At 58.3% G+C, this 27,511-nt stretch overlaps 1 protein-coding gene across 5 annotated transcripts in view; it reads left to right on the top strand.

Annotated features, from left to right (window-relative positions):
* Positions 1-26,935, top strand: part of MAPRE3 (microtubule associated protein RP/EB family member 3) — a 73,204-nt gene extending 46,269 nt beyond the window's left edge. For 4 of the 5 annotated variants that reach the window (XM_084624763.1, XM_084624766.1, XM_084624764.1 and 1 more), the window contains 6 exons: positions 17,325-17,452; positions 18,394-18,539; positions 19,698-19,899; positions 21,884-22,038; positions 25,205-25,357; positions 25,801-26,935. In XM_084624763.1, coding sequence (XP_084480889.1) covers positions 17,332-17,452; positions 18,394-18,539; positions 19,698-19,899; positions 21,884-22,038; positions 25,205-25,357; positions 25,801-25,869 — 846 coding nt within the window. In that variant the 5' untranslated portion in view covers positions 17,325-17,331 and the 3' untranslated portion in view covers positions 25,870-26,935. The remainder of the gene's footprint in view (positions 1-17,324; positions 17,453-18,393; positions 18,540-19,697; positions 19,900-21,883; positions 22,039-25,204; positions 25,358-25,800) is intronic. The other variant, XM_084624762.1, reaches the window with a different exon arrangement.
* Positions 26,936-27,511: the final 576 nt, after the last annotated feature.

Genomic DNA, 27,511 nt, shown 5'->3' with positions numbered 1-27,511 from the left:
TGCCACACTCATACGTCTGCTCATGGGGCAGAGCTCAAGCTGAGCTTTCCGCCTCGCACCCGCCGATTCCCTCTCGAAAGTGATCTGTAATTCAGCAAGAACACATTCCAAGCACATACTGGTCGTTGCTGGGGTGGGGGGCCGCAGCTGAACCCTGACAGCAGTGGCAGAGGGCTGGGGGCACAGAGCCCCCTCAGGAGTGGTGAGACCTCAGGGGCAGCCTGGGGGCTCTGTTATCAGCAGGCAGTGGTGCCCCTGTACCGAGGGCAGGTGTCCAGCTCTCGCCCCCAGGGCTCCTGGATAAGCGGGTTCTTGCAGCGGGGAGAGCAGTGTTTGTTTATTTGCAGGAGCCTCTTCCAGCCCACTTCCCTTCTCTCTGCTGTCTCCCCAGAGGGTGGGCAGGGCTCCAGGGCAGGCTGGTGGGCACGGGGCTGGAAGCTGCTTGGCTTGTGGCTAGGATAAGTGGGGGCTGGGACATGCTTCCTTACTCCTTCTGACCCCAGACTCAGCCAGTGTGACGCTGCTCTCACCTTCCCCATCTGAGTTACCCACCTTGCGTTGGGGAGACCGTTCGGGGCGATTGGGGAGAGGCTAAAGAATCTGTGAGACAGCTGAGAGGTGCCTTGATCGACCGGCTGGCTGGCATCTGTGTGGAAAGATTTCTGAGAGCAGGCAGCTCCTTAATCTCAGCCAAAGGCAGAACCAGCCCCAGGGCTGGTGAGTGAAATGGGGCAGATTCCAACAGGCATTACACTGCAGGTTATTCATGGTGAGGGGAGTTAACCGTTGGGTCTGCTGGCCAAGATGCCGTGAATTCTCCCTCACGGTGAGTTAACCACTGGGTCCGCTGGCCAGGATGCCGTGAATTCTCCCCCACTTGGAGAATTCACATCAGAACTAGATTTAGATTTCTTTCTAAAATGAGAGTTCTGATTATTTGGGTTACCCTAGCACCTGGGCCCCCCATCTTGACCCACTCAGCCCCCCCATTGTGCCAGGTGCTGGACAGACAGAGAGTGAACTGCCAGCCCCTGCCCCACAGGGCTGACAATCAAAGTTTAATAAAATGAGAGACCAGCTGCAGACAGACAAGCAGATGTGAGAGGACAAGGGGGCCGCGCTGGGCAGCGCTCAACCCAGCAGCAGCCTCCCTGGGGTCAGGTTTTGCAGACAAAGGAGAGGTTTGCAGGAGAGCTGGAGTACCACTGTGGCTGTTCCCAGGAGGGAGCGGAATGAAAGGTAAACGTGTGTGAAAGGTAAACGTGGGGGCAGTGGATGCTGGCCCCATGGACAGATGGCGGGGAGAGGCGACACCTCGGTAGCAGGTCAGCGATGCTAGGTAGGGTGGGACAGGCCAGAAAGAGCCTCAAGAGTGGAGCTTCTGTTTGATACGCTAGGGAAGAGGGAGGTGACATAAGAACAGCCATGCTGGGTAAGGCCAATGGTCCATCCAGCCCAGTATCTTGTCTTCCGACAGTGGCCAATGCCAGGTGCCCCAGAGGGAATGAACAGAACAGGGAATCATCAAGTGATCCATCCCATTGCTCATTCCTGGCTTCTGGCAAACAGAGGCTAGGGACACCACCCCTGCCCATCCTCGCTAATAGCCATCAATGGACCTCTCCTCCATGACTGTGTCTAGTTCTTGTTTAAACCCTGTTATTATTTTGGCCTTCACAACGTCCTCTGGCAAGGAGTTCCACAGGTTGACTGTTCGTTGTGTGAAGAAATACTTCCTTTTCTTTGTTTGAAACCTGCTGCCTATTAATTAATTTGGTGACCCCTAGTTCTTGTGGTATAAGAAGGACTAAATAACACTTCCCTATTCACTCTCTCCACACCAGTCATGATTTTATAGACCTCAATCATATCCCTCCTTAGTCCTCTCTCTTCCAAGCTGAAAAGTCCCAGTCTTATTAATCTCTCCTCATATGGAAGCCGTTCCAGATCCCTAATAATTTTTGTTGCCCTTTTCTGAACGTTTTCCAAGTCCAATATACTTTTTTTGGGATGGGGCGACCACATCTGCACGCAGTATTCAAGATGTGGACGTACCATGGATTTATATAGAGGCAACATGATATTTTGTGTCTCATTATCTCTCCCTTTCTTAATGATTCCCAGCATTCTGTTTGCTTTTTTGACTGCTGCTGCACATTGAGTGGATGCTTTCAGGGAACTATCCACAGTGACTCCAAGATTTCTTTCTTGAGATGTAACAGCTAATTTAGACCTCATCATTTTATATGTAGAGTTTGGATTATGTTTTCCAATGTGCATTACTTTGCATTGATCAACATTGAATTTCATCTGCCATTTTGTTGCCCAGTCACCTGGTTTTGTGAATCCCTTTGTAGCTCTTTGCAGTCTGCCTGGGACTTAACTATCTTGAGTAGTTTTGTATCACCTGAAAATTTTGCCACCTCACTGTTTACCCCTTTTTTCAGATAATAAATTATGTTGAATAGGACTGGGTCCAGTCCAGACCCCTGGGGAATACCACTATTTACCTCTCTCCATTCTGAAAACTGACCATATATTCCTTTGTTTCCTGTCTTTTAATCAGTTACTGACCCATGAGAGAACCTTCCCTCTTATCCCATGACAACTTACTTTGCTTAAGGGCCTTTGGCGAGGGACCTTGTCAAAGGCTTTCTGAAAATTTAAGTACACTATATCCACTTGGTCCACATGCTTGTTGACCCTCTCCAAGAATTCTAGTAGATTGGTGAGGCGTGATTTCCCTTTACAAAAACCATGTTGACTCTTCCCCAACAAGTCAACAAAGGGGCTGGTTGTGTTTAATTCTGAGTCGGGCATGATAATCGCTGTCCTGCTGTAGACAAGGCAGACTGATGCAGAAGGGAGAGAAGAGGTAGGATAGTAAAGCTGGGGAAATGCTTTTCTTGATGTTTTTGGGTATAGGGCGACTGGTCAGTCACAGATGGATACTTTGTGCTGGAAGGTTGGGCAAACCAGCTATTGCTCTGGACCCCAGCTCGCCTCCCTGGTCAGGGACATCAGCTGGTTGGTCTGGTCAGATCCTCTCCTTCACTGGTCCTTCTCAGGCAAAGCAGAGCTGGATGGGCGGTCTCATCTCCATACAGTTGATTTTGGGATCAGGTGAAAAGCCAAGAGAGCGGAGGAATATGGGGGCAGAGCAGAGCAGCTATGGGGAGAGGACGACAGAGCAGGATCTCCCATGTATCAGGCTGGGGTTCACGCTGGAGTTTCGGTAACAGTCCTTCTGCCACAGCCGCAGGGTTGCTGAGCTTTGTACCTTTGTGTTCGCTGCACTGACAGGGCTGTTGCTGTGACACTAAACCTGGCTACTTGAGCCGGACAAACTCATGCGAGGGGGGAGAAAGGAACCGCAGAGACAGAAAATGCAGCTTCTGGCGTTGGTGGTGACTGCCCGTGCAGCCTCAGCCTTGGAGAACCGCAGGCCCACCTAGCTGTTTTAGCAGCGACTCCGAGACCTGGCAAACTCGTGCCAGCATCAGCCAGTTTGGAGATTTGTTTGAGTTGCCTCAGTGATCCCAGGCTCACAGCTGTCTTGGCCGGCTCAGCCAGGCTCCTGTTAGACAGGAGGAAAAGCAAGAGAGGAAAGAGCAGAATAAAGTGGGGACGCCAAAGGCTGCGCGGTGGGTTGGGGGAGGGGGCACGTGGCTCCCTCGGCTCAGGCCGAGGATGGTGGAGGCCTGGGTCCAGGCGATGGAGGCGACGCTCACTGCCATGGTTGTAGGCAGACTCCTGCTGCTGCTAATTTTTCAGGGAAAAAACGCCCGGGGGGGGGGAGCCAGGGGGTATTTAACAGCCTGTCTGCCACCAGCCGAGCTTCCCCTGGGTGTGGGGGGACAGCGACAGCCTCCCACGCTGTGAGGTCATTGGGTCTCCCCTCTGCCACCTATGCTGCCCTGTTGGCCCCTCCGCACACAGAGTTCTGTGGGGCTCGCTCCTCTGAACCAGACAGGAAAGCACCCCCCAGCAATCACCTCTCCCCCCCCGCCCATTGCAGCCTCACACTCAGGCCTGTGCTGACTCCGGATACAGCCGGGGGGGGGGGCTGGCTGCACTGGGACTGGGGGGAGCTGTCCAGGGTGGCTGAAGCCTTGGGAACTGAGGCAGCTGCCTTGACCGGGAACAGGACCAGTTCACCCTGGCCAGGGCTGGCCCAGCTCTGTCTGACACCTGGGGTCCCCGCCCCCCACGCTGCACCTTGCCCAGAGCTAGAGCTGCCCCTTTGCCCACTCTGCGCCGCTCGGCAGCCGGTGTGTGATTTGCCATCGGGCTCCATGGCTGCTCGGGCTCCAGGGCCCCCTTCCTCTGCCCCTCCCTGGAAATCCCCTGTCCCTCCCAGCCCGGCGCTGCCCGCGGCTCTGCCTGGCTGAGGCTGGCAGGGAGGGGATTCTGCGGGTCCCCGGCTCTCGCCAGGGGCCGGGGGAGCTCCTTGCTCAGTCAAGCGCCAGCTCGAAGCACTCTGTGCTTAACCCCTCAGTCGCTGCTGCGGAGCGTGTGCAGACCGCTGGGCTGCCGTGTGCCCAGGCCAGCGCGGGCATGCCAAGGAGGGGTTCATGTGGGCTTGCCAGCTGGAGCGCCTGACCCTGACAAACTCCTGGGCAGAGCTGCTGGCCTGAGCCCTTGTAACGTACCCTGTGGCCGATCTCGGGCGGATTAAGACGCGATTGAGGCAAAATGGGAACCCCTGTAAACCGCTTATCAGCTTAACGTTTCCCCAGGAACCCCCTGCACAGAGTGACTCCTGGCAGGGCAGGGCAGCTCCACCCCGCGGGCTGGCTCCGGGCTGTTCTACCCTGGCTCCAGCCCTTCGGGCTCCCATGGCCACCCCCCGCTGGGTCCGAGCCTGCGTCCTGCACGGGGGCACCACCCCGTCCTAGCACGGTGTGGCCAATGCGTGCAGCCGGTGCCAGCGTGCTCCTGGCCTTGCTGGGCAGCAGTCTGGGGAGGGCAGCTGGCCCTCGGGCTCCCAGGCAGCGGCTAGCAGGGTGTCACGGAGTCCCTGGGCGATGCCCTGGAACTGCTCCCCATGAAGCCAGGCAGGACTCTGGGGAAGTCTCCTCTCTGGGAGCAGCCTGTCTGCAGGACACACAGCTCACACAGCTTCCACCTTCCTGGGTCCTGGGGAAGCCAGAGGGTCCTGCTCCCCAACTTCGCCGTCAGACGGGACTCTCAGCCAGCCAGTAAAACAGAGGTTTATTAGATGACAGGAACATGGTCTAACACAGAGCTTGTAGGTGCAGAGAACAGGACCCCTCAGCTGGGTCCATTTTGGGGGGCAGGGAGCCAGACAACCCCGTCTGCAATTCACTCCATGTCCCAGCCAGCTCCAAACTGAAACTCCCTCCAGTCCCTCCTCCCCTGGGCTTTGTCCCTTTCCGGGCCAGGAGGTCACCTGATTCCTTTGTTCTCCAACCCTTTAGCTCTCACCTTGCAGGGGGGAAGGGCCCAGGCCATCAGCTGCTAGGAAACAGGGTGTCGGCCATTCTCTGTGTCCAGACTCCTGCACACACCTGCCCTCTAGGGCTCTGCAAGGATCATACACCCTTACCCCACCCCGTAGAGACTTAAGAACTGCATAGGGAAACTGAGGCACCCCCACACTATTCAGAGGAACCATTAAGAACAGTCCCACTTCGTCACACAGGGCCTTGCTCCCCCCCAGCCCACGCCGGCCAGAGCCCGCTGCTGAGCACTGCGCCGTGGGGACTGGTCCCTGAGGGGACACTGGCACTGGTGGGGGAACCTCTCTGGCATAGCCCAGAGCCGGAGCAGACCCCCAGGGGGATCACCTGGCTCGGGCCATGGGGGGCCGAGTAGGGATTGGTGCAGGGTAGTGGGCCTGGCCCCCTGTCTTCCCCTCCCATGGGGCCGGGACCCGCCAGGCAGCACAGCCAGACCCAGCTACAGCCAGTGCTGCCCAAGTGGGGAGCCAGGCCAAGAGCTCTGGGCAGTCAGCAAGGGCAGGCCTGAGACAGGGTCCGGGCCCGGGGACACCTGCCCTGTCAGAGCCCCCACTCCGCCTCACATGGGTGAGCCTGGCTGGCTAGGCCCTGGGGAGTGGGGGCGCAGCTTGTCCATCCCCCTTGGAGCCAGGCTGTGTCTGGTCTGAGCCTAAACATCCCAGCACAGGGCCCCCAGCCCTTCCTGGGGAGACCCCCCCCCGCCCGCCCGCCAGCCCCATCTCCCTGCTGGGGAGTGACGGAGCCCCCAGCCCTTCCCAGGACGGGCCCCCCTGCCAGGGAGTCTCTCCCAAGATCCAGTCGCACCCCCACCAGGTTTCCCCATAGCCAGTGCCCTCCCCCCTCCCCCCAGCTAGACCTGTGCCCCTGCCCTTTGTGTGCGTGTGGCTGGTGGTGAGGTGCCCCCAGTCCTGCCGTCTGATTGGCTGGGAAGGGGGGGGCTCTGTGACACAGCGGCTCAGTGCCCCGGGGGGGCAGCACCCTGTTGAGTACTGGGGCCGCAGCAGGCCAGAGCCTCGTCCAGGTGACTCTGCTGGGAGCGCTGGGGGCTGCCGGTGCGGGAGGGCACAGGCTGCCTGGCAGCCCCTCCAGCCCCAGGGGCTGGGCACAGAGGGGCTGTGTGCAAACAGGGCAGCGCTGGCTGCCTCGTGCCCACCCCGGGCAGGGCAAAGCCTGGGCACAGGGCAGGGAGCTGGTGCTGGCTGCTAGCTTCCCCCCTCCCCCTGGGCTGCGCTCTTCCTCTCCCCACACCCAGGGCTGCCTGCTTCCCCCCTGCTGGCCACGTCTGTGCTGCCCTGGGGGACAAGCTCCCAGCCTGGGCGGAGAGACCGGCACGAGTGGGGCTTGAGCTGTTAGTTCAGTGTGGATGCAACCGCTGGGCGGAGATCCTGGCTAGCCACCCGAGGGCAGGCTGGGGGTCCGGGGGGCTGTTTTAGCCGCGGCACCCACCCTGCTAGTTTTAGGCACTAGCTGCAGCCCCCCTAGTGCCTGTCTGTCTGCCCAGCCTGGGTCCCCGCTGCAGTGTAGACAGCTGCCAGGCGCCCGGTTCTGCCTTTCAAGGGGCTCCCCCTGGTGGTGAGACTGAAATGTGCAGCACGGAGCCAGAAAGCAGGAGTGGTGCAAATCCAGGCCAGGGCTCCCTCTCTGCCCCACGGCACATGGGGGTGGCTCTGCATTGATCCCAGGAGGAGAGGGGAATCCACTCCAGCCCCAGGGTGGAGGGGGCAGCTTGCCTCTCGGCATGACTGACAGCAGCGTCACCCTCTGCTGTCCCGGGATAAGCAGGGTCCTGGCTGCTTCTGTGGTGGGACCTCCGGAGAAGGCTCAGGTGCCGGGGGTGGCAGAGTGGGGGCTCACTGGGGGGTGCTGTGCCGGGGGCAGCAGAGTGGGGGCTCACTGGGGGGTGCTGTGCCAGGGGGCGGCAGAGTGGGGCTCACTGGGGGGCGCTGTGCCGGGGGCAGCAGAGTGGGGGCTCACTGGGGGGTGCTGTGCCAGGGGGTGGCAGAGTGGGGCTCACTGGGGGGTGCTGTGCCGGGGGCGGCAGAGTGGGGCTCACTCGGGGGCGCTGTGCCGGGGGTGGCAGAGAGGGGCTCACTGGGGGGCGCTGTGCCGGGGTTGGCAGAGAGGGGCTCACTGGGGGGCGCTGTGCCGGGGTTGGCAGAGAGGGGCTCACTGGGGGGTGCTGTGCCGGGGGCGGCAGAGTGGGGGCTCACTGGGGGGCGCTGTGCCAGGGGGCGGCAGAGAGGGGCTCACTGGGGGGCGCTGTGCCGGGGGTCGCAGAGTGGGGCTCACTGGGGGGCGCTGTGCCAGGGGGCAGCAGAGTGGGGCTCACTGGGGGGTGCTGTGCCGGGGGCGGCAGAATGGGGGCTCACTGGGGAGCGCTGTGCCGGGGGCAGCAGAGCATCTGAAAGTGGTTTTTGTTGCTATACCCCGTTTGGATGCATGTGAACCAGCTGAGAACTGACTGCACAGTGTTGCGTTCACTCCTCCCTCCCGCTCCCCCCCCCCCCCCCGGCTTTGGGACAGTGTCTCAGAGCTAGGCCTGCCTGCATCCGACTGCAGAGTCCGTCTGCCCTGGGGTTTGCAAACTCATCCGTCGTTCTCCATGGCTGGCCGGGCAGCAGGGCCGGATTAACCTTTTGTGGGGTCCCATGGGGGCAATGGAACACAGCGTGGGGGGGTCAGTCCGCAGAGCAAGAGGCCGGCCAGGGGCAATGGGGCATGGCATGGTGGGGCCGTCCCCACTCCACCCAGCCCAGCGCAAGGGCACTGTCTACGAACCAGCAGTTGCCAGACGCACACTGGCCCACCCGGCCCTGTGCTACCAGCCTGCCCCTTCCCCTCGGGGGTGTGCCCAGGCCGTGCCACACAGCCCCGACTCCTGATGCCCATGTGACATTATTGACATGAACTGTGACCGTATAGATCATTGTTGCAACCAAGGTCCTATAGTGGCACCAAATCTTGTACAAAGGGGGTCAAATAAGGTGTCTAAGACAAGATTATGGTTGGCTGGTTAGGATTATGCTATCTGGATGCATGTATCATTTTTGTATTTAAAGTTATAAGCATTGGCTCTAAACTGTCTGTATTTCAAACATGTTCTATGCTTCTGGGGGACACCCCAGACAAGTTGGCATCAGCTCTGCCTAGCCTGCTTGATGGCCCATTGTGGACCATCAGGGATACAACTGACCCACTGAGAGAAGGCAGACACGCCTTGGGACTCAGCCAGGCTTTCAGGCCATGTGCTGGGCAGCTTGTTTTTGGAACAAAGGAAGCACAGGCCGCATGGCAAGAAACTATAAAAGGCAGCTGCATCTTCTCCATTTTGTTTTCAATCCTGCTTTTGACCTCTGGAGGAACCTTGCTACAAACTGAAGCTCTGAACAAAGGACTGATGACCCATCCCAGCTGGGGATGTTCTCCAGAGACTGGATTTGAACCTGCCGTTTATTCCATCCCTGCTACAAGCCTGAACCAAGAACTTGGCCATTGCTGTGTGTCATTGATTCCATTTCACCAACTCTAGCTCTCATCTGTATTTCTTTCTTTTTATGAATAAACCTTTAGATTTTAGATTCAAAAGGATTGACAACAGCGTGATTTGTAGGTAAAATCTGACTTGTATATTGACCTGGGTCTGGGGCTTGGTCCTTTGGGATCGAGAGAACCTTTTTTCTTTTACTGGGGTATTGGTTTTCATAACCATTCGTCCCTATAGGGAGCGCTGCTGGTGGGGATACTGGGAAACTGGAGTGTCCGAGGGAATTGCTTGTGTGACTTGTGGTTAGCCAGTGGGGTGAGACCAAAGTCCTCTCTGTCTGGCTGGTTTGGTGTGCCTTAGAAGTGGAGAAACCCCAGCCTTGGGCTGTGACTGCCCTGCTCTAAGCAATTTGTCCTGAATTGATACTCTCAGTTGTGTCCCGCCAAAGGCCGCTTTGTTACAGTGGTGTAGTTGTGCTACTGAGCCAGGTCAATTAAGCTTTGGATCAGAACCGCACGCTGTCCAAATTTGAATTTTGGGAATGAGAGTTTTGTTGGTTAAAGAGCAGTGACCAAGAGCCAGAAAGAATCAGCAGAAGCAATGAAGCTGCAAGCCCTGAGAGACAGCCTGCAGTTTGAACGTAATCAAAACCTGACAGAAAGTCGAATGAGAGAGAAGCAAGTCTTGGTCCAGCTGGAAAAAAGAGGTGCTAAAAGACGGAGAGAAGCGAAAGGAAAAAGGGCTGAATGTGAAAGAGAAGCTGCTGAAAGAGAGGAAAGGGCTCGCAGAGAGGAGAGGGTTCGCCAGATGCAACAAGAAACTGCCAGACTTGGAGCTGAAGTCAAAAAAGCAAGGGAAGAACAGCAGAAACGGGATCCTCTTGAAAGTCCAGTTTATAACTATGTCGGCCTGCAGGGCCGTCCCTACCCATGGGCAAAGTACGCAGCTGCGTGGGGCACCAGGAAACTTGGGGCACCGCATTCCCTGGTGCTCTGCGCAGCTGCGTACTGCCCCAGCCCCTGCCCCTGCCCCGTCTCTTCCCCAGGCCCCCTGCCCCTGCTCCGCCCCCACTCCACCCCTTCCCCAAACCCCCCCACTCTGCCCCAGCCCTGCCTCTTCCTGCCCCAGCCTCGCCCCCACTCCCCTGAGGACTGCAGCAGAGTCAGGCCTGCGCTCACCGGCGGTGGGAAGTGCAGCAACGCGGCCCCAGCCGCCGCCAGCGAGTGCTGGGGGATGGTTCCCTCCTGCCCCCCAAGCCAGCCCCGCCCCCCCAAACCGCTGAGGCCTGGGGCCAGCCCCCCAGAATAGTACCAGGGACGGCCCTGTTGGCATGTTGTATGACTCTGAGCAGTTGTCTGTGTTTAACCCATTGTGCTCTGACCAGGGGAGGGGGACTCTAACCTGGTGGGAAATGGCTGTTTGTCTGTGAGTGAAGTGTCTGAATGTCTGTCTAATGTCTCAATAGTGAATCTGGGATTCAATCAAGCACAGAAAGATCTCAAGTGAATGGTCAGGTGGAAGCCCTAACTGAGGAAGGAAAGGGGGGATTTTTGATGGGGGATGGATTGTTCAGCTTGTAAAGTGAACCTGGACAGGGTGACTGCGATTTGCTGGAAGTAGCTCAGTGTAGTGTGGAGAACAGCAGTTTGCCTGGTAAGGAAGCTGCCCCACTCTCCCAGTATTTGTCTGTAACCACCCCTGGGTGCTGGGACAAGAGAGAGGAAGGCAGGGAAAGTCTGGATGAGCCTAGGCAGCCTTGTGAGCTGATGGCTGTGTCTAGTCAGCAGGTGGGAAGGCAAGGAGAGTGGAAGAGGAGTGTCCCTGGACCTTACCTGTTAGCAGGGTGGAGAATTGGGACAGTGAAGGGAATGTGTCTGTGTCTGTCAGGGGTATTGACTTGCCTGTGGAGGGAGCTACCCTGATCTCCAAGCAGTTGTCTGTGACCAGCCCTGTGTGCTGGGACAAGGGGAATGAGCTCCCAAGCTGTGTGTCTGGGAAAGGAGAAAGTGTGTCCGGCTCTTCTTTGTCCGTGGAGCAGACAGAAGGGGCCTTTCAGCCTGTGATGGTTTAGGGTTTTGCAGGTGTCTCAGAGCTGGTTCTGGATTCAGCTAAACCCCAGGAAGGGAAGGGTCCTAAGTTTGTGTCTGCTCGGGAGAATGGCCCTGTAACTAGGTCGCATCCCGTTCGTGTCTATGTAAAATCCCAGAGCCCAGACAATTCTGGTGCTTGTATTTTGCCTGTTGCTAGTGTGTTGTTGGGAAAGGGTGCAGCAACTCTGTCTAATCAGGGTGAGATCCTAGCCAGGGCACAAGGAGAGCAGAAAGGTGATTCGATTATGTTACCTACTGAGTGTGTGGAAACCTGTAGCAAGAAGGAAAAGATTCCTGAACTTGTGTGTGGCAAAGGGAAGGAGAATGCCTCTGACCTTGTGACTGTGAAACCTAGCAGTTTGCCAGAAAGGGGATTGTGTAGGAATCTGCCTGATGGGCCAGAGGTGATTCTGGGTGTAAGTAAAACTCAGGAGTTGGTAGTGGCTCAGCAGAGCGATGCTTCTGTGGAGCAAGGTAAAGATGAACTGGTGCTTAGATTCCTGAAGAGAAGATTGTTCAGGGTGGTCTGTGCAAGCAATTGGCTGCAGCTGAAGGGTGTGGAAGTGATTTGATCAAGGAAGTTTCAGTTCCTAACAGCCAGAAATTTTCTGGTGTGAATGGATCCACTGACTTTCCTGTTGAGCGATCCAGTGTGGAGAGCTTTGAGAAGGTCTCAGACGGAGGGAAAGCTGTTAAGAAAGTTGAAGAGCCCTGTAGCCAAGTGGCTGTGTTGGGCCAGCTCGTTGGGGAGACAAGGTTGTTGAGAGAGGAATGTCTCTATGCTGATTCTGTGAGTGAACCGTCTGTGTCTTAGGGTCTGAGGACAGATTTGGTTCCTGGTGTTTCAGAGCAGAACAGTTGTGGGGCTGAATGCTTAAGGATGCCGGGGAGAGCAAGCAAACTCTCACCGTCGGACTCTGTGGATTTGTGTGGTATCTTTAAGACAGAGTCCAGCCTTGGAATCGGTAGCAGTTAAGGATCTGAAAACTGGTGAACAGGCTCCTGTCTCTGTTGATGAAAATTACCTGGCTGACAGAGGGAGAAAAGACTTGCTAATAGCTAAAAGAACAGGAGGACTTGTGGCACCTTAGAGACTAACCAATTTATTTGAGCCTAAGCTTTTGTGAGCTACAGCTCACTTCATCGGATGCATACCGTGGAAAATACAGTGGGGAGATTTATATTGTAGCTCATGAAAGCTTATGCTCTCCCCACTGTATTTTCCACTGAATGCATCCGATGAAGTGAGCTGTAGCTCACAAAAGCTCATGCTCAAATAAATTGGTTAGTCTCTAAGGTGCCACAAGTCCTCCTTTTCTTTTTGTGGATACAGACTAACACGGCTGCTGCTCTGAAATTTGCTAATAGCTGTTAGCAAAGAGCGCACACCCAATCAACCAGTGAATTCTGTTAAGCAAGAGAAATCAGGGTTTGATTCTACAGGACAAGGAGGAAAAAGATAACTTAATTGTGCAAAGGGAAGCCACAGGGTAGTCCTAAAATGCCCAAACCCCAGTGGTATTGAGCCAAAGGTGGGGCATGACAAAAATGATTGTAGATGGACACTTGCAATGGATTTGTTGTTGTTGCTAATTGTGATTTTTGTAACTAATGCGTTGCTGTTACCAAGCACTGTAAAAATGCACAGTGCGCCTAATTCTTTGGGAAAACCCTAGAACGTGTTAAGAGATACATAAACACATTTTGTGTTAAAAGGCCTTGCTATACTGATGTTTCACAGTTAGTGCCTATGAACAGTCTTGGAACTTTTCACAGAGGAAAAGACATTCCAGACCTGATGTGCTGTAGGAAAAGGGAAACTGAGGCACACTACCATATTGCTTTCAAGGCTAAATGCCAAGATTCCTATACTATGAACAACATTAATATCTACATTGACTTGATGTTAATTGGGTTCCAAACATTTGCCAGAGCTTGTATGGATAAAATAGCTATGTTCTTTAGCTCTTGGCAAGATCACATAAGACATACAGGAACCATGATGCAAGAGCAGATCCAATCCACTGTTCTAACCAAGTTTTATCTTGAGTTTGTAAAAAGATTCAATCATGTTATTGACCATGACTTTGATAAACTGTTTCTGTTATACACGGATACGGCTTCTAACCCAGTACAAGCTGTAGTAAGACAGAACCAAGGATGGGGAGGGAGCCCTTGGGATGCAGTCAGAGATGTTTGTGTCATCCCTTCCTGCATCAATTTTGCATTGGGAGTGTGACATTATTGACATGAACTGTGACCGTATAGATCATTGTTGCAACCAAGGTCCTGTAGTGGCACCAAATCTTGTACAAAGGGGGTCAAATAAGGTGTCTAAGACAAGGTTATGGTTGGCTGGTTGTGATTTTGCTATCTGTTTGCATGTATCATTTTTGTATTTAAAGTTATAAGTATTGGTTCTATACTGTCTGTATTTTAAACTTGTGTTATGCTTCTGGGTGACACCCCAGACAGATCAGCTCTGCCTAGCCTGCTTGATGGCCCATCAAGGACTATCATCTGTACAACTGACCCACTGAGAGAAGGCAGATACATCTTGGGACTCAGCAAGGACATGTCTATGGAGAGGACTTTAAGGCTTTCAGGCGATGTGCTGGGCAGCTTGTGTTTGGAACTTGCTTGCTGTATGTAACTGATTACTTGGACCAACTCTAGCTCTCATCTGTATTTCTTTCTTTTTATGAATAAACCTTTAGATTTTAGATTCTAAAGGATTGGCAACAGTGTGAGCTGTGGGTAAGATCTGATTTGTATATTGACCTGGGTCTGGGGCTTGGTCCTTTGGGATCAAGGGACCCTTTGTTCTTTTACTGGGGTATTGGTTTTCATAACCATCTGTCCCCACAACGAGGGGCACTGGTGGGGATACTGGGAAACTGGAGTGTCTGAGGGAATTGCTTGTGTGACTTGTGGTTAGCCAGTGGGGTGAGACTGAAGTCCTCTCTGTCTGGCTGGTTTGGTGTGCCTTAGAAGTGGAGAAACCCCAGCCTTGGGCTGTGACTGCCCTGCTCTAAGCAATTTGTCCTGAATTGATACTCTCAGTAGTGTGCTGCCAGAGGCCGCTTCGTTGCAGCCCAGCATCCCCTCACAAGTCCCCCAGAGACCCACTCCCTCACCCCCTGCCCCTGGCCACACTCACCAGTCCTGCTCGGAAGTGATGGCATCTGTCAGGCTGAGCTGGGAGCGCAGCTGGGGCTGGGCCAGGGCCAGGGTGGGGAATTGCTCTGGCCTCTTGGAAATGGTGCAGCCAGCCAGGCCGGGGTCTGCCCCCGCTCCAGTCGACCCAGTTGCCTGGCGGTGGGGTGACCATACGCCCCCTTTTGGCTGGGGCAGTTCCCTTTTGAAGCCCTGTCCTGGCCATCCCGACTTTTTTGACAAAAACCGGCATTTGTTCCTTTTGATCTTCCCAACTGACCAGAGCAAACGAACACATGCCCAGATTACCAGAAACGTCGGGTGTGTTCCACGGGCGGGGCGTGGAGGAACGTCTGGGTGGGGGTGGCGACGTGAGGTGTCAGGCAGCAGGGCTTGGGGGGTCAGGCTCAGCCCTGGGCAGAAAGGAGCTGGGGGGGTTGGTGGCCAGCCCTCTGGCAGCAATGCGGGGAGCTCGGGGGCGGAGGGGGAGAATCAGCCCTGGCGACGGCCCGGGGGAGCTGGGGGAGGAGAGGAAGGGTCAGCCCCGGTGGCGCGGAGCTGTGGGGGGAGGGCCAAAGCCCCAGACAGGCGGCACTGGGCTCCAACTCTCTGAGCCCCAGCTGTGGCCAGGGGGTGGAAAGGAGCCCGAGCGGTGGGCAGGGGGCTGGGAGCAGAGAAGAGCTGCCGGGGCGAGCAGGCTGGGCTGGGGCCCCTTCGGAGCCTGGGCCCAGTGCCATGGTGCCACTGGGGCTGCTCAGAGATATGGCGTAGGGAAAACCAGCAACTTCCATTGCTTCTGGGGCTCCGCCGCGGCGTCTGGCCAGGGGTCTGCTCGAGCAGCTCCAGCAAACGCTGAGCACAGAGCCCGGACCCAGCGCAAAGTGCTCTGCGGACGTGGACGGGGCGCGGCCACGTCTCTCTCCCGCGGTGAGGCGGTGCTGGAAGTGTCCAGAAATCCACTCAGTGGCGGACCCAGGTCTGAGATTCCCCCGCTCAGTCTCCGTGTCCCAAACTCGGCTTTCTTCCGAAGAGCTGCTCTCTGGGCCCCGGGCCTGGCTGTCGCGCATCCCGCAAGTGACAGTGTCTGTGGGCCGGCGAGTGTCGCGCTGCACGTCGGGGCAGAGAAGTGCCATGACCTTGGGCTCGTGCACAGAAAGAAAACCCAGCAGCTGCTGCGTGCGAAGCTCCAGAACTCGGCCAGGCTGCCGCGAGACAGCCAGCACGCTGCCGCAGGGAACGGTAACTTGTCACGTCCTGCTCCCAGCGCTAACCGCGACTTGGCAAAACGGCAAAATTCACAACGGTCTCAGCTGCATTTAGCACATCATGGAATTCGGGTCCCAGTCTCTTTGCTGCAAGGGCCTGGCGAGGCAACAGACAGTGTGTTCGTCACCTGCAGGTTTCGGGCGCGGATTCTTGCTACGACACTGCTCCTATGGCCTGTCATGGCAGCTGCACCGTCCGTGCAAAGAGCAACACTTCTCCCAGTTCAGCAATTCAGCTGTCATGAGCCCTGAACTCGTCCTGACCTCTTCTCCTGTCCGGTAGCTCCTGACAAAAAAGAAAATCTTCCAGAATTTCCCGCAGCCAAACATATAATGACCAAGAACTCGTCGTTCTGCACTGCCGACAGCAGCTGTCGCCTCAAGCTGAACTGCAAACTGTTCACATGTACGGTTTGGCGGCATTTCTCGTCAGTTCTCCTCCTAGCCATGTCCTTCGAAAGTGGCGTAGCCTTAAGTTTCTTCGCTGCAGCTTCGCTTACCAGCACGATGCACATTTCTACAGCCGCTGGGAGAAGCGGTTCGTCTCCGGTGCCAGGGCAGTTTTCACTCTGCAATCCAAAGTGCTGGAGAGAAAGATGCTTTCAGAGCCTTGCCAGGAACCAATGTTACATTTGTCATTTGCGTTGGCTGTGGATTATATGCCTCTCTCTCTTGTTGGACAAAGTCTCTGGATTTGTCTTTACACTCCAGTGCCTTGCTGGGAGTTGTGGGTTCAGGTTTGCAGGTTTCACTGCTCCGGTGGATGGGATCTGTACACACACAACGCATTGTGCTCATCTGTCGCCAAGTTCCATAACACCGAAATCACTGTCGCTTTCCTCAAACTTTCCGTCCTTCACTTGTTTCCTCCTCCTTGGCTGTGCGTTGTCCTTGGCTTCAGCACAACCTGCAGGATTAGAATTAGGGCCTTTTAAAAATGTCTCCATTTTAATGTAATTTGCTCGCACACGATACAAATATTCCACTTCCACCCGCCAGATGTCTCAGAAAAAAACAAGTTGTTGCTTCTGATTTGCTGTCCTAGGCAGTGACTGTTTTACATTGACACTTGTGCCATGAGTGCTGCGGCGCTGGCCGTGCCCCGGGAGGGTGTGGTGCAAACCGAAATAGCGGGTGTGTCGGGTTAATGGCTAGGCCATGCAGGCCCTCTGCGGTCTGTAGACCCCAGCTTGAGAACCACTGCACTAGGGGACGCTGTCCCCTCAGACCCAGTGCTGAGGGTAGGAGGCTCAGTGGGGGGCCGGGCTGTGGGGAGTGGGGGCACTAGGGCACTGAGCCCTGGCCGTGCACATTCCTCACTCATCCCGTCGCCCTTTCCATCGCATGGGGTGTTTGCTCCCAGCACCTGCTTCCAAGAGGGGTTCTTGGGCGCCCCCACTCCCCACCCTTGCCCTTTGCTGGGCTAAAGCCTGGTGACGTTCTGCTTTCAAGGAGCACCTGCAGGGGAAGCTCTCCCAGCAGGGCACGGTGTGTACCCACAGCCTGCATTGCCCCCGGCCCCTGGCATGCATTGCCCCCAGCAGGGGACGTCATGTGCCAATGGCCCTGCACAGCCCAGCATCCATTGCCCCGGGACCCGCAGGCTGAGCCGGGCACACTGGGGAGCCCAGTGTTTCCTGGGGACACTTCCCACCTGAGCACAGATGGGTGGCAGGCGACCCAGGCTGGCTCCTGGGATGGAGGAGACGCTGCCCACTGGCCCCGGCCCTGGCCCTGCTGGGCGGGGAGCTGAGCTGGAGCAGCCCGTGGCCCGCGGGGCCCCATGGCGGGGGGAAGGGGGCCTGGGTTGCCGAGCCTGCCATGATACCCTCTCTCTGTGCACCAGCTGGGGCATGGCCGTCAATGTGTATTCCACATCCGTGACCAGCGAGAACCTGAGTCGCCATGACATGCTAGCCTGGGTCAATGATTCCCTGCACCTCAACTACACCAAGATCGAACAGCTCTGCTCAGGTAGGGGTCCTGGGCCCAGAACTGCTCGAGGGGCAAGGGCAGGAGGGGCCCAGCGGCTCTGCCCCAGCCAGCCAGCCCAGCCGTGGAGAGGTGCCCTCTGGGCGGTTGAGTCCTCAGCCCCTGCCCTGTCCTAGCTGGGGAGAGGTGCCCTCTGACCAGCCGAGCCCCCAACTCCTGCCCTGTCCCTGCCAGAGGTTGCAGGGCAAGGGGGGGCCCAGGTTCGGGATCCAGGGACTGGGGGGGCGTTGGCAGAGCTGTGCCGTTCCTGGCAGGCATGGAAGCACCTGCGCTGCCTGCATAGGGTGCCAGGTGTCCGTTTTTTGACCGGAAGGGCCGGTGGAAAAGGGACCCTGGCGGCTCCGGTTGGCACTGCTGACTGGGCCGATAAAAGTCTGGTCAGCAGGGCCCCAGGTCTGAGGCAGTCTCCCTGCCTGCCCTGGCTCCGCGCAGCTCCCGGAAGTGGCCACCAGGTTCCTGCAGCCCCTGCATGCATGGACAGCCAGGGAGGTGCCACGCTCTACCCCCCACCCCCGAGTGCCGGCTCCGCAGCTCCCATTGGCTGGGAACCACGACCAATGGGAGCTGCGGGGCTGGAGCCTCCCCGGCCGCCCATGCGCCGAGGGGCTGCAGGGACTTGGCGGCCACGCCCTGGGAGACGTGGGAAGTGCCACGGGACCCTGAACCCTCTGCTGCTCCCCAACCCCCTGCCTCAGCCCTGAGCCCCCTCCTGCACCCAAACCCCTTATACACAGAGCCTGCACCCCACAAGAGAGCCCCCGCCCCCCAACCCTGTGCCCCAGCCCAGTGAAAGTGAGTGAGGGTGGGGGAGAGCGAGTGAGGGAGGAAGGGGGAAGGACCGAGCGGGGGCAGGGCTCCGGAGAAGGGGTGGGGCAGGGTTTTGGTTTTGTGCCATCAGAAAGTTGGCAACCCTATGCCCGCAGGTGCTGCCTACTGCCAGTTCATGGACATGCTCTTCCCGGGCTGCGTGCACCTGCGGAAGGTGAAGTTCCAGGCCAAGCTGGAGCACGAATTCATCCACAACTTCAAGGTGCTGCAGGCCGCCTTCAAGAAGATGGGGGTGGACAAGGTGGGTCCCTGCCGGGCACTGCTCCCATCTGCCCTGCGGCTCAGCACGTGGGGGCCCAGTTAGCTGGACTGACCTGAGGGCCTGGACTGCTCACCCTCTGCCCCAGTCACTCGGGTGCCATACGGCCTGGAAGGGGGCTGGGCCCCTCTCCTGACTGCCCTGCCAGGCGCTGAGCCGCGTGCCCAGGGGTCAGTGACCCCTGGAATGTGGGGACCCCGGTGTCAGAGATCCGGGGGTTGGAAGCCCACCTGGGAGCCTGAGGCGAGTGCGGACAAGGCAGAACCACCAGCCTCCCTCCCTCCCCCCATGCCTACCAGCCTCCCCCTGTACCTGCCAGCCACTCCCTGCCAGCCTCCCCATGCCCACCAGCACCCTCTGTGCCCATGACCACCCTCCAGCATATCTGCCAGCCCCCCAAACCTGCCAGCCACCCCCCACCAGAACCCCATGTGTGCCTGCCAGCCTCCCCCTGTACCTGCCAGCCACCCCCCACCAGAACCCCATGTGTGCCTGCCAGCCTCCCCCTGTACCTGCAGGCCACCCCCCACCAGAACCCCCCTGCATGCCTGCCAGCCTCCCCCGTGCCCACCAGCATGCTCCAGTATACCTGCCAGCACCCTGCAGAATAGCCGCCAGCACCCCCGCATGCATACCCACAACAACACCCCCGCATGCCTGCCAGCAGCCCCCACACCTACCGGTCACCCCTCTGCCAAGAACCCCGCATACCTGCCAGTCACCCCATGCAAGATTCCCCATGCCTTCCAGCCTCCCTCTGTGCCAGTCAGCAGCCCCTGCATGCCCACCAGCCACCCCCTGCCAGCATCCCCTGTGCCCACCAACGCCCCCACATTCCTGCCAGTACCCCTCCCACGTGGCTGCCAGCCACCCCCCACCAGCACCTCCCTGTGCCAGCCAGCACCCCCCGCATGCCCGCCAGCCACTCCCCACCAGCACCCCCTGCCCCCACCAATGCTTTGGACTGGCTGAGACAGGCCCAGGGAGCCGGTAGGAATCGGCATTACCCCAAAGTCTCTCAGCAGCTGTGGTTGTGGGCAAATGCCAGTTGACCCTGCAGGAGCTGCCCTGGCGCTCACCCTTGGGCGCAGTGGGGGGGCACGAGCCTGCCGGCCCCTCACGCCCTGCCTGTCCTTCCAGATCATCGCAGTGGAGAAGCTGGTGAAAGGGAAGTTCCAGGATAACTTTGAGTTTATTCAGTGGTTTAAGAAATTCTTTGATGCCAACTACGATGGGAAGGAATACAACCCGCTGCTGGCACGGCAAGGGCAAGAGGTGGCACCGCCTCCAAACCCAGGTGATCAGAACTTCAACAAACCCAAGAAACCCATTGGCACTGCAGGTAAAGTCGCCGACCCCTGGAGGCAGCTGGCGCCCCCGCCCCTGCGCCTGCAGGATCCCGACTCCGCCGGGGTCGCACAGCTTGCTAGCATGGCCTTCGGCTGCCTGCCCCAGCCCCTGCCCCGGTGGCGCCAGTCGGGCCCTGCCCATTGCGCCGGCAGCCCCTGGGTGGCATGGCGCCGCGTGCGGTGTGTTGGTGGCTCGGGAGTGCCAAGTAGGTTTGGAGGGGTGGGGCGCTCCCAGAGGTGGGGGGCGGTGATGGATCGGGGGCAGCAAGGGGATGGGTGGCAAGGGGGCGGGAGGCCAGCAGAGGGGTGAGGGATGGGGTGGGGGGCCGGTGAAGGGGTGCGTGATGGGGGATCCTCCTGCTGCAGATCCACCTGCCCCACCCAGCCGCTGGCAGTGAGTGCTGGCCTGGCACAGGCCCTGCAGCATTGCAGTGTCAGCGGAGGGAGGGGGTGGCTAGAGGAGGGGCACAGCCCGTAGGCCCTGGGGGCAGGCGGGTTCCCCAGAGTGCAGGGAGTGGGGGCTGGCTCGGTATCACGGAGTCCCCGGGCGATGCTCTGGAACTGCTCCCCATGAAGCCAGGCAGGACTCTGGGGAAGTCTCCTCTCGGGGAGCAGCCTGTCTGCAGGACACACAGCTCACCCGGCTTCCACCTTCCTGGGTCTGACCTCGGGGCATTCAGCCTCCTCTGCCCCTCCGTGCACTTCCCACAGCGAGTCCCCCCAGGCGGGGTCCTGGGGAAGCCAGAGGGTCCTGCCCCCCAACTCCACAGTCAGACGGGACTCTCAGCCAGCCAGTAAAACAGAAGGTTTATTAGACGACAGGAACATGGTCTAACACAGAGCTTGTAGGTGCAGAGAACAGGACCCCTCAGCTGGGTCCATTTTGGGGGGCAGTGAGCCAGACAACCCCGTCTGCCCTTCACTCCATGTCCCAGCCAGCCCCAAACTGAAACTCCCTCCAGCCCCTCCTCCTCTGGGCTTTGTCCCTTTCCCGGGCCAGGAGGGCACCTGATTCCTTTGTTCTCCAACCCTTCAGCTCTCACCTTGCAGGGGGGAAGGGCCCAGGCCATCAGCTGCCAGGAAACAGGGTGTCGGCCATTCTCTGTGTCCAGACCCCTGCACACACCTGCCCTCTAGGGCTCTGCAGTGATCATACACCCTTACCCCACCACCTAGATACTTAAGAACTGCATAGGGGAAACTGAGGCACCCCCACACTATTCAGAGGAAACATTAAGAACAGTCCCGCTTCCTCACACTCGGGGAGGGGCCTGCTGAGCTGGGGCGGGGCGGGGCAGGGCAGGGTGGGGTGGGGGGCGCAGCAGGGGAGGAGCCTGCTGAGCTCTGGGGGCCACAAGGGGGGGCCACAGAGCTAGGGCAGGTGCGTGGCTGTACGGGGCACCTCCCCCGCATGCTCCTGGCAGGGGGGAGCACCAGTTCGGGGGGGTGATATCTGTACCCCGCTGCCCACAGGGCCATGGGGCTGCCCCATAGGCATTCTTGTGCCCTCCCCTTCCCCCCACAATTGCTAATGAATGACACCCCCCCGCAGCCCGCACCACCATGGGGGAGGTCCTGTTCTCCCATCTGGGGAAACTGAGGCAGGGAAGACCCTGGACTTAGGGCGTGAAACCCAGGTGTCCTGACTGACTCCTGTGCTCTGGGCAGTGCCACCCTGCACCATGGTTTGTGTCTGCAACCCCCTGCCCAGCGCAGCCCTATATGACCCCTGGCCAGCAACTGCCTGACCCCCTGCCCCTGACACCCGCGCCCCGCATGCCCGTGTCCCGCACCCCGCAGGAGAGGGCAGGGCCTGTGCTGAGCAGGGGCTCTGGAAGCAAGCTGTACCGGGAGTGGGGCACGCTGGGGGGTGCCTATGCTTGGGGGGGGCTGCACTGGGGTGGGGCTGTGCTGGGGCTGGGGGGGCTGCACTGGGACCCGTGCTAACCTCTGGCTGTCTTGGGCGGCTCTCTCCAGCCCCCCAGAGAACCTCCCCTACAGCCCCGAAGACGATGCCGGTGCCAACCCGAGTGACCAATGTCATCCCCAGCAACATCACCCGGAAAAACCCGCCTGCTGCCCGCAACGGGGGCAGCGAGGCCGACACCCAGATCCTGGAGCTCAACCAGCAGGTGAGGGGCGTGGCTGGCAGGGCTGCTCCCGGGGCACGGGCAGCAGCTGTGCTGGGCACAGATGCCAGGTCCCACGAGGGGCACAGGAGGCACAGACACCAAGCCCTACAGAGGGTACTGGGGGGGCACAGGCAGCAGTCCCACTGGGTGCTGGGGGGGCACAGATGCCAGATCCCAGGTGGGGCATGGGAGGCACAGACGCCAGTCCCACAGGGCGCTGGGGGGCACAGGTGCCAGATCCCAGGTGGGGTGCTGGGGGGGGCACAGACACCAGTCCCACTGGCAGGGTTCCGGGGGGCACAGGTGCCAGGTCCCACGGGGTGCTGAGGAGCATAGACATCGGATCCTGTGCGGTGCTGGGGCGTGTCACGGGGTCCCTGGGCGATGCTCTGGACCTGCTCCCTACGAAGCCGGTCAGGACTCTGGGGAAGTCTTCTCTCTGTGAGCAGCCTGTCTGCAGGACACACAGCTCACACAGCTTCCACCTTCCTGGGACCTCAGGAGGTCATCTAGTCCAACCCCCTGCTCAAAGCAGGACCGATCCCCAATTAAATCATCCCAGCCAGGGCTTTGTCAAGCCTGACCTTAAAAACTTCTAAGGAAGGAGATTCCACCACCTCCCTAGGCAACGCATTCCAGTGTTTCACCACCCTCCTAGTGAAAAAGTTTTTCTTAATATCCAACCTAAACCTCCCCCACTGCAACTTGAGACCATTACTCCTTGTTCTGTCATCTGCTACCACTGAGAACAGTCTAGATCCATCCTCTTTGGAACCCCCTTTCAGGTAGTTGAAAGCAGCTATCAAATCCCCCCTCATTCTTCTCTTCTGCAGGCTAAACAATCCCAGCTCCCTCAGCCTCTCCTCATAACTCATGTGTTCCAGACCCCTAATCATTTTTGTTGCCCTTCGCTGGACTCTCTCCAATTTATCCACATCCTTCTTGTAGTGTGGGGCCCAAAACTGGACACAGTACTCCAGATGAGGCCTCACCAATGTCGAATAGAGGGGAACGATCACGTCCCTCGATCTGCTCGCTATGCCCCTACTTATACATCCCAAAATGCCATTGGCCTTCTTGGCAACAAGGGCACCCTGCTGACTCATATCCAGCTTCTCATCCACTGTCACCCTTAGGTCCTTTTCCGCAGAACTGCTGCCTAGCCATTCGGTCCCTAGTCTGTAGCAGTGCATGGGATTCTTCTGTCCTAAGTGCAGGACCCTGCACTTATCCTTATTGAACCTCATCAGATTTCTTTTGGCCCAATCCTCCAATTTGTCTAGGTCCCTCTGTATCCTATCCCTGCCCTCCAGCGTATCTACCACTCCTCCCAGTTTAGTATCATCCGCAAATTTGCTGAGAGTGCAATCCACACCATCCTCCAGATCATTTATGAAGATATTGAATAAAACCGGCCCCAGGACCGACCCTTGGGGCACTCCACTTGATACCGGCTGCCAACTAGACATGGAGCCATTCATCACTACCCGTTGAGCCCGACAATCTAGCCAGCTTTCTACCCACCTTATAGTGCATTCATCCAGCCCATACTTCCTTAACTTGGTGACAAGAATACTGTGGGAGACCGTGTTAAAAGCTTTGCTAAAGTCAAGAAACAATACATCCACTGCTTTCCCTTCATCCAGAGAACCAGTAATCTCATCATAGAAGGCGATTAGATTAGTCAGGCATGACCTTCCCTTGGTGAATCCATGCTGGCTGTTGCTGATCACTTTCCTCTCATGTAAGTGCTTCAGGATTGATTCTTTGAGGACCTGCTCCATGATTTTTCCAGGGACTGAGGTGAGGCTGACTGGCCTGTAGTTCCCAGGATCCTCCTTCTTCCCCTTTTTAAAGATGGGCACTACATTAGCCTTTTTCCAGTCATCCGGGACTTCCCCGGTTCGCCACGAGTTTTCAAAGATAATGGCCAATGGCTCTGCAATCACAGCCGCCAATTCCTTCAGCACTCTCGGATGCAACTCGTCCGGCCCCATGGACTTGTGCACGTCCAGCTTTTCTAAATAGTCCCTAACCACCTCTATCTCCACAGAGGGCTGGCCATCTCTTCCCCATGTTGTGATGCCCAGAGCAGCAGTCTGGGAGCTGACCTTGTTCGTGAAGACAGAGGCAAAAAAAGCATTGAGTACATTAGCTTTTTCCACATCCTCTGTCACTAGGTTGCCTCCCTCATTCATTAAGGGGCCCACACATTCCTTGGCTTTCTTCTTGTTGCCAACATACCTGAAGAAACCCTTCTTGTTACTCTTAACATCTCTTGGTAGCTGCAACTCCAGGTGCGATTTGGCCCTCCTGATTTCACTCCTGCATGCCCGAGCAATATTTTTATACTCTTCCCTGGTCATTTGTCCAGTCTTCCACTTCTTGTAAGCTTCTTTCTTGTGTTTAAGATCAGCAAGGATTTCACTGTTAAGCCAAGCTGGTCGCCTGCCATATTTACTATTCAGCCTCCTCTGCCCCTCCGTGCGCTTCCCGAAGCGACCCCGCCCAAGCGGAGTCCTGGGGAAGCCAGAGGGTCCTGCCCCCCAGCTCTGCAGTCAGATGGGACTCTCAGCCAGCCAGTAAAACAGGGGTTTATTAGACAACAAGAACATGGTCTAACACAGAGCTTGTAGCTGCAGAGAACAGGACCCCTCAGCTGGGTCCATTTTGGGGGGCAGGGAGCCAGACAACCACGTCTGCCCTTCACTCCATGTCCCCAGCCAGCCCCAAACTGAAACTCTCTCCAGCCCCCCCTCCTCTGGGCTTTGTCCCTTTCCCGGGCCAGGAGGTCACCTGATTCCTTTGTTCTCCAGCCCTTTAGCTCTCAACTTGCAGGGAGGAAAGGCCCAGGCCATCAGTTGCCAGGAAACAGGGTGTTGGCCATTCTCTGTGTCTAGACCCCTGCACACCCCTGCCCTCTAGGGTTCTGCAACGATCATACACCCCCATCCCACCCCCTAGATACTTAAGAACTGGATATGGGAAACTGAGGCACCCCCACACTATTCAGAGGAAACATTAAGAACAGTCCCGCTTCCTCACAGGGGGCACAGATGCCAATCCTGCAGGGTGCTGGGGGGCACAGAAGCCAGGTCCTGCTGTGGGGCACAGACGCCGGGTCCCGCCGGGCTCTGTTAACAGCTCCTCTCCCTGCCCTGCCCAGCTCATGGACCTGAAGCTGACTGTGGACGGGCTGGAGAAGGAGCGCGATTTCTACTTCAGCAAACTGCGGGATATTGAGCTGATCTGCCAGGAGCACGAGAGCGAGAACAGCCCCGTCATCGCGGGCATCATTGGCATCCTGTATGCCACTGAGGTCAGTGCCCACGAGAGCGCCATGGGATAGCTCCAGCCTCTCTGCTGGCTGGTCCTTGGGCTGGTGCCAGCTGGCCCTGCTGGCCATCGGGGAGGCTGTCTCCTCTCTTGGCCCTGCTCTGGGCAGGGCCTGGGGCTCACGGTCAGCAGGTGCCAGGGCAGATCTTTGTGCCTGGCTCCGTCCCGTTCTGGGGCCTTGCTGTGGGAGCTGGGTACAGGTCTCTCCTCATTGCCAGGGCCAAGTGCCTGCCCGCAGGGCACTGAGCGGGTCGCTCCCGGGGAGGCCGGTCAGAGCCGTGCACCTGGCGCGGGGAGCGGGATGGGGCTGAGTTCCCAGGGGAGGTGGCACCAGGCCCCCCATTTCCTCCCTGGTGGGAGTCTCTCCGGGTGGTTTCCGTGGCACGGGGCCAGGGGAGGCTCACGCCGTCTCTGCGCCCCCCACAGGAAGGCTTTGCGCCTCCGGAGGATGACGAGGTGGAGGACCAGCAGCCGGAGGACCAGGACGAGTACTAGCTCTGAGCCCTCCTGCATCCCATGACGCGCCGGCCGTGCTCGTCCTGACATAGACACTGGAGGGTTTGCGTGTACAGCCGCGGCCCGTGCTATCACACATTATAAGAGTTTCAACCAACCAGCCCACCACCCCAGTGCTTTCTGTCCAGCCAGCAGATCCTGGGACCCACGGACTCCGACACATGCCTAGAGAGGAGAACCGAGTTGTAAATATGCATGGGGCTGCCAGGGTGGGGAAGGGCCCCAGCCCTTCGGGCCCCTCACCCCCTCATCCCCCTTATTTATTTCAGTTGTCACCTTTGGTGTGAGCGCTGCAGCCTTCCCAGGGAAGGCTCCGGCCCCCGCGCCGCCCAGCCTGGCCCCTGTATTATAGCTCAGCCCGACCCCTTTGTGTATAGCCCCGGGATGGAGTTTACTTGCACTTTGCCTGTGTGGGCACCGGGGCCCGGTTGTCACGGCTTGGAAGCGTGCGGGCTCCAGGAGCGTCCCTGCACCACACGAGGTTTGGCCTTGCCCTGGCCTCGCAGGCGCTGGGGACGGCGCGTTGGTTTCTTGGTCTCAGTTCACATTGTCAGAAACGACGACTGAGCTGCAAATGTGGCTTTCCCAGCGCGCCCCACCCCCTGCCTGCCATGCCCAGGGCAGGGGGAGAGGTGTCCACTTATCCTGGGGGCTGGCAGGATCCCAGAGCAGGGGACACCCCTAACACGACTGTGCTGGGGGGAGCGGGAGCCCCCAGGCTCCACACTGAGATCTGCGAATGTTCTTTTTCCCCTTTGGTCACCCACAAAGAGCCCCTCCCTGACTGCAGCGCAGGGCACTTGGCCCGCTGCTGGGGGTGCGGGACCGGGCCTGGAGGTGGAGACCCGGGGCCGGGAGGCTCAGTCCCTGCCCCTGCGGGTTCCAGCACCACCGCCGAGGGGCCTGCCATTTTGATGAGAATGCCACACAGCCGCTGCTGCCTTGCCCGTCTCCCTGTTCGTATTGCCTGTCTGCCCAGTCACCTGCTGTGCAAACCTGCATCTGTGTTACGTTGGATTTCAAATAAACTGGTGTGGTAAACGAGTGTCTGGGGGCATCTCTGGCTCGGCTACCCCAGGCCAGGGGATGGAGCACCGGGTTCCTCCGGAGCAGCAGGCCGGGGCCCAGCTCCAAAGGGGATGGGCATCTCAGGAGGGCTAGGCCCTTTGGAGCTGCTGAGGGATGGGCACCTAATGCCCTGAGGTCAGGGCAGGGCCCCGGCCATCACTGCCCAGAACGTGGCATCATGACCAAAAACCAGGATTCCAGGGCAGAGGCAGGTGGTTCCCATTGGCACACCCCACCAGCACCATGCTTCCCTCCCTTGGCACCTCTTTGCTGGACCCTCGCTCAGGCCAGAGCCGGCCCTGCGGGGCCAGTAAAGGAAACCCCCGGAGTTCCCTGAACCCCGTCGAACTCACAGACCCACGCTGCAGCCCCCATCGCTCGCGCCATGCCTCTGCCCGGGGAGAGGGCTTGGCTTTCCCCAGGAGCTCCCCCTGCAATGTACCCGCTCAGCCCAAGACCCGTCTGTGGCCTGCTCAGACTAGCTACCATGCTCCCCCCGAAGCTAACCCGCCCGAACCCCTGGTGTAGATACAGCTCCATCAGCAGGCGTGTC

Source organism: Lepidochelys olivacea (assembly GCF_965140295.1).
Source record: "Lepidochelys olivacea isolate rLepOli2 genome assembly, chromosome: 3".
Lineage (NCBI taxonomy): Eukaryota > Metazoa > Chordata > Testudines > Cheloniidae > Lepidochelys > Lepidochelys olivacea.
This window is presented reverse-complemented; position numbering and strand designations above follow the sequence as displayed.